The sequence below is a fragment of the Musca domestica genome, unplaced genomic scaffold, assembly GCF_030504385.1.
Source record: "Musca domestica strain aabys unplaced genomic scaffold, Musca_domestica.polishedcontigs.V.1.1 2, whole genome shotgun sequence".
In the NCBI taxonomy this organism is placed as follows: domain Eukaryota; kingdom Metazoa; phylum Arthropoda; class Insecta; order Diptera; family Muscidae; genus Musca; species Musca domestica.
In genome coordinates, this window is record NW_026712249.1 from 375150 (window position 1) to 381893 (window position 6744).

Consider the following 6744-nt stretch of genomic DNA (forward strand, 5'->3'; position numbering starts at 1 on the left):
AAATCGAAAATAAATGATTGCCTTTAATCCTATACAAAACCATTGATCTGAAACTGTTATGTTTACTACATTTCATTTTTAGATTTATAGAAACCATCTTTCTTGACACGAGCATACCCTGCGGGGAAATAAATTGATTTAAAACTAACGTGAAATTAGTTTAAAAACCCAAAACTGGTTATATCAAACTAATTTGCAATAATTCGCATAATACACTTTAAACTACAACTACCTAATATCGGTCTATATACCAAATATCAAATTCCGAACCGTCATATTAAAATTTGATCAATATGGACAATGTTTCGTCACTGGTTGAAGAACCCATTATGAAATACAAATACCTAACTTTAGACAAATCTGTGGAAAATGTGGCTAAACCATCAAAATACCGAATATCTTGAGGTACAATTGTATGGAGTCTATACGACTCCTGGAACATATTACAAACAACAAATACCATTTTTTTAGAAAAATTCTTGGAAATGTGCAAAAATCGTCAAGATACCGAATATCGGGAAGTACCGTTATATGAGGGCTATACGAAAACGTGAACTTATATCTACAACATTCCGCCAACGGAGCTAAAACCTATAACGAACTTCAAATACCAGTTTATAGACAAACTGGCGATAAATTTGAGGGTTTTCAAAAAACGTGTACCGATACATCTCATTTCCAATACCTACCATCCTTGACACAATACAAACTACTGTGCAAAATTTTAAAGCTATGTCAAATGACCGACAGACAGACGGAAATCGTTAAATCGACTGATGAATGTATATTCTTATGGGATCTATGACGAATATTTAGAGGTGTTACAAACAGAATGGTGGGTATCGAAGTGGAGGGTATAAAAACACTGCAGCCAGGCTATCTATAAATTCTTCTCCTCTTTCAAATTAAGAATTAAGATTGTCAAAAATTTGTTCTCACTATAACAAAACAAGAATAAAAATCGCCAAACTTTTTTAATGGTCTCCCTTTTTCACAGAAAAAAAAAAACATTTTTTTTAAATGACTATATATCGGCTTAGAAGTAATTTGTCTAGAGTTAGTTTCAAAGAATGGACAATTGTCCACCGCCCAGCTCATGCCCATGTTAAAAGAGTTAGTTGGCGTAAAGTAAATAAATCAAAAAATAACCAGTTGTGGTTTTAACTATTTATTTTCGAGCAGAGAATATTTTCATCGGATGCTGCGACTGAATTCATCCTTTTGACGGCCTCCACAATAGAGCGGCTCCTTAATATTGCTCACAACCACACGCACATAGTATTCGTCCATACATGTCCTCAGCAGCAATATGTGTCTGTGTATGAACATGGGCATACATCCAAGCAAATCAATGGTTTGGTTTTACCCTGACTTCTGGTGAACAAACACCATTGTTTTGAAAATTAAATTTTGTCTGTTTCACTTGAGTTGATTTCTCATTTTGCTACCACCCCTCCGCCTCCGCCTCCCTCTGACCCCAACCAATTCCACTGCTCCCGCAAACTCACCACTGGATGGACGATTAATCCTTTGTTGTTGCCATACGTCAGTGTTGCTGTGTTCGAGTTCGACGAGTGTGTTTGTGTTTTTATTGTAACAATATTTCTGTGTTAAACTTCACATGCATCTGTTAGCTTGTCAAATTTAACATGTTGTACTAAATTTCATTGAAACAAAAATACTCGACCAAAAGCTGATGAGGCAATCAGACCTGCCCGAGCTCCTGGACTTTCTGTTTTAGACGACGCTGTGCGAGAATTCTGCCACCCATCCAAATCACTTTGGATGAGAACTGCGGCTGTCTGGTCGGATCGTAAATTGCGTTCCCAATCGCGTTTGAATTTTATTGTACATGTTGTACACAACTACACACACACACACATGAAAAAGCCCCAAGTACCATAGGGTGTTCCTCTGAAGTATGATGCAGGAATAGAGCGTGAACATTCGGCCAGATATAAGACAAGCTTTCGTAAAATAATGTTCTCTCTATTGAGTTGGCAGAGGTGGGCCAAATTAACGTATATATGCGTTCATATGTATAACGCGTCTGGTGTTAATTTTGGAATTGGAAAGGAGCTGCTTCGACGGAAATGTGTGCCCAAACGTAACAACAACAACACAAGTGGCATTATTGCGAATGGGCTCATGTTGCAACATTATACTGCCACACGAACTCAACACCAGTCTTATGAAGGCAATTAATCATGATCGCATCGAGCATGTGACCATTGAAAGTACAATTGTTGCCTGCATGCCATCTAACATGTCATAGATCTGTTTTATCTGAAATACAATAGGATATCAGATGCTATCCTGGCAGCATTCGTTATTTTGGAAGGATGGATTTACAAATTGCTCTGCTTATTTGAACAAAATGGGAGACCAAATACTTGAATGAAGGTAATTGTTAATTTGAAAGTGTAGCACGCAATTTAAATGGATTGAAGAAAAGCAATAAATGAAGTAATGGAAAATTGATTTATATATATATATATATATATATATATATATATATATATATATATATATATATATATATATATATATATTTGGAGCTACATACAATACTGATGCAATATCTTCAGTTTCAGGTGGAATTTCAACAAATAAAAAAGCTGTAAATTCGCCCAGGCCGAACTTTTAATGCCCTGCACCAGTCGGTACAAATTTGGCAATTTCGAAAAAAAAATAAAATCCGTTAAAAATTCTGTTAAAATCTTAAAAATACAGAATGCTTATACGACGACGTGGACCTGCATGGCAACTTTTGTCATAAATTATTTTAATATTTAAATGCGAAACTTGAAGAAAAATCTGTTTATAATGTAGCTAAAATCATCAAAATACCGAATATCGGGGGGTACCGTTATATGGGGGCTACATGAAGACGTGGACCTGCACAGATAATTTTCTGTCTTAGGCTGTAGTATCCATTACGAACTTCAAATGCCAAATTTGAAACAATTCCGGTGAATAATGTCGCTAAATTCATCAAAATACCAAATATCGGGAAGTACCGTTATATGGGGGCTATATGATAACCTGGACCTACATGGCCCATTTATGAACTTAACCTGCCTACTGGCAAAATATACATGTGTGCAAAATTTTAGCCTTCTATCTTAATTTGTTCGAAAGATAGCGTGATTACAACAGACAGACGGACAGACAGACACGCAGACAGACAGACGGACATGGCTACATCGTCTTAAAATTTTACGCTGATCAAGAATAGGGTAAGTGTACCAGTCGGCACTTTTAGGATTTTCGCGTTTTAATCGCTCACCATTCTGAGTGGAACTTTTCAATTATTACAAAGTTAATTTATTCAGATTCGAAATTTTGTATAGTTTTTGCAATAAAAAATAAAGTTTTAATAATTGTACTTTTCTTAACCCTTTCAGTGTTTTTGTCAAATATATTTGACATTTAAAAGTACTCTCTTTCTTTGCCATTTTTTGTTTTTCTTACGAACCGTTATTTTTGATATTTTTTAATAACAGACACGTTCGCTATTTAAAAATATTGCAGTTCTATTCTATTAGTTTCGTTTTCGAATTTCTGAGCACATTTTAGTAAATTAGTACGGAATTTCAGATTTTTATCTCGACAAAAATTTTCATTGACACTGAAAGAATTTAATTTTTATTAGAATAAGTCATCTTTTCTTAGCGAAATTGTACACAAAGATAGCTGACTATATATTTGAAGTAAACAAAAAACATTTAGTTATAATAGTTTCATTTATTTGGGCTTAAAAATACAAAGTGCCGACTACTGGGAGATGCCGAACTTAGGCACACTTACCCTATATATACTTTGTTGGGTCTGGCATGAGTATTTCGAGGAGTTACAAACGGAATGACAAAATTAATATACCCTCCATAGTATGGTGGAGGGTATACAAATATTGGGAAATTTTCAGGAAAATCTGTTTAGCGGTTTTTGAGTCCATAAATTACAAACAAACAAACTTAAAACCATTTTCCTCTTTTAAAGATATAGAGAAGAAGAAGATAATAGAGAATAACGAATAACGGTGTTGACATAAAAACCAATCGAAAAAATAATTAATCCTTTGCCTTTTATTACTTTTTCCTCGATAATGCACCCCACAAATATTCAGTCAGAACCGGTTAATCGGCTATTGACGCAATCAGCAACAGGAAAACAATTAAAATTCTTTATTTCGCTCATTAAAAGCCCGATTTGCACCTGACCTCATCATCGATCGGTAAATATCTTCTCCTGACCAACTGGGCCAACGCAATTCGATCTATTTTGCCACAAGTCGTCAATGGAAATTTTTCAATAATTTCAACGTGGTGGATCACGTTACACTCATAGGGCTGTAGCTTTGAACGCAACACACGTTTCACACTCTCAAGGATATGTTGGCTTGAAGTCATCGACCTTGTCTGCAATGTCAGGAACAAGCAAACAGCCTGATCGGTTCCCTCATCAGATTTTGCACTGCCAACAAGCCGAGCTATTTGGATGTCGGGGACAGACATGACCAAAGACTCCACTACCTTGGGTATTAGCTGAAATGTTGACATTTTAGGTTACAAATATAAACGGCACGGTACTTTACTTACTACAATGCCTCCTATTCTTATTAAATCTGCATATCGAGCCAAGAGGTGTAAAATGTTGTCGCGGTCAAAATATCCATAGTCACCGTTCAAAAACATTCCATTGGGTAGGAAGTATTCGGTGTTTTCTACGCCTTTGTAACCCAGAAATTTGTAAGGCGTGCCAACTGCTAAACGGCCATATTCGTTACAACCCAGGGGCTCCAAGTTATCATTCAAAACTTGAACTTGGTACCCAGGTTGGAGTTTCCCGCCACTGATGTGCTCGTCATTTGTTATGGATCCTGAAACTTCTGACATTCCATAACTATAGTAAAGGCGGGCATTAGGTGCATGGAGCTTGGCTTTTTCGGAAATTGTTTTCGATGGATACTCTCCGCCCAGTTGTATGAACTTCAACGACTGCAAACTATTTCGATCGTCATCTGCAAGCTCTAGCAGAACCTCGTAAAAGAAGGATGGAACGGAAAAAATGTGTGTAGGCTGCGTTTCCTTTAAAATGCTTAAGCCATACGACCCAGTGGCCGCTCGGTTTGCACAAATGCGTTTAACGCCCAAAATTGCCGACTGCAGTAGGAGCTCCAGCTGACTAATCCATCGCAGTGGACTCAAAGAAAATAATACCGACTCGGAGTTCAGCTGTTCATAGTTGTCAGTGTTTGCCCACCATATGTACATGCCATTCAGTACGGCGGCATGGCTCAACTGTATCGCCTTGGGCGTGCCTGTCGACCCCGACGTCAGTACTATGAAAGCAACATCCTCTTGGGGATTTATTGTACTCATTGGACGGAAGTTTGGGTAAATCGATTCGCTGGAAGCTTTCAAAACTTCCTCTCTAAACCTATCAGCTTCGGCCCCGTCGACAAGGAAAGTGTATTTTAGGGAGTTTCGTGTCTTTTGGTCCAAATAGCTTTCAATTTTGTGCCGAAAACTCTCTTCGTAGAAAATTATTGAAGGCTCTATCGTTGCCATGACATCAATCAGTCCCTCTGAAAGGAAAATACAATTACTAAGCATTCACGCCTGCATAGATGTATACCTTGCTCCAATTGTACTTCAAAAAAGTTCACAACAGCCCCTATCAATAGGGCTCCGAAGGTCAGTGCAGAAGTCATGTATGTGTATCCGGTAAACAAAACAACTACGTCACCCTTTTCCAACCCCAGCCGTCGTAAATTCAATGCCACCCTTATGGATTCCTGGCAAATATCCCTTGCGCTCTTCTCCTTCTTCAGGTCATAATGATACTCCAAAATGGTGTTTGGGTCCAGCGACCGCATAGACTCAAGAAAAGCCTCGCCCACAGATCGGTTTGAGACATTGCCATAGGGATAAGTGGTGGACTTCCATAGTCTATTTGTCACGTCGTACTCAACGCCCAGAAATGGCTGCGGCCTAATGAGAGACTCTGATCTTAGCATGTCTATTCTTTGTGCCAAACTAAGCGTTATGTGGTGATTTACCCAGGTTATAGTTATCTATTGTGTGTAACAGTTTTCTGTTTTGCGGATATTTATTGTTGAGATTAGTCAATGGGGCGGCAGGTACAGTGATTTCAAACTAAACATCAGTAACAAGCTGGAAGACGTTTACAGAATTTGTACAACTCTAGAAAGATAATTTCATTTTCAAGCAAAAAGTCAAATTTTGTTCGCAATCGATATTGATTAAAATTTTGAAAGCGAACTTCTAGCATGGAAGGCCATGCTAGAAGCTCGCTTTCAAAATGCGCATAGGCACTATTTTTGGTACCAGCAGTACTTTTTGTACCACTGTACTTTTATTTACCTTTTTCAGCCATTTATGCATAATCGTATAGTTTTAGTTCTATTCAGTATTTATCATCTTTCAAGGTTTAGACTCCTGTCAGCACTATCAATTTGGAAATTTATATTGAATCTATTTACAGTTTATTTATATTGAATATGGCAACCATTCTGTCCGTAGTTCTCGACCTTGTTCGCCAATTACCCGAGACATGGGGAACAAATAAAAAAGGGTTATTTATTCCATATCCGAAGGACACAAATCCTTTCTTTAGCTTATGTAGTGCAATATTTAAATGTGATTTAAGTTTTTGAATAGACTTCGAAGTACATTTTCTTTTTCAATTCGGAAAATCCTGAAATTGCATGATGTTGCC

At 37.3% G+C, this 6744-nt stretch overlaps 1 protein-coding gene across 1 annotated transcript; it reads right to left on the reverse strand.

The window, feature by feature from the left end:
• Positions 1 to 3727: 3727 nt before the first annotated feature.
• On the reverse strand, positions 3728 to 6488 carry LOC101893275 (putative acyl--CoA ligase YdaB). Its single transcript, XM_005189054.4, has 4 exons — positions 6390 to 6488; positions 5641 to 6209; positions 4602 to 5590; positions 3728 to 4547 (listed from the first exon to the last, which is right to left on the reverse strand). The coding sequence occupies exons 2-4, from the start codon at positions 6020 to 6022 to the stop codon at positions 4200 to 4202; spliced, it is 1719 nt and encodes a 572-aa protein (XP_005189111.2). The 5' UTR covers positions 6023 to 6209; positions 6390 to 6488; the 3' UTR covers positions 3728 to 4199.
• Positions 6489 to 6744: the final 256 nt, after the last annotated feature.

Bases quoted from the DNA above. Each gene is read 5' to 3' on its own strand.
- LOC101893275 (XM_005189054.4), bottom strand. From the start codon at position 6,022: ATGCTAAGATCAGAGTCTCTCATTAGGCCGCAGCCATTTCTGGGCGTT. The intron at 5,591-5,640 runs GTATACATCTAT...TTTTCCTTTCAG, and splicing joins TGAAGTACAATTGGAGCAAG to AGGGACTGATTGATGTCATG. The intron at 4,548-4,601 runs GTAAGTAAAGTA...TCAACATTTCAG, and splicing joins TAAGAATAGGAGGCATTGTA to CTAATACCCAAGGTAGTGGA.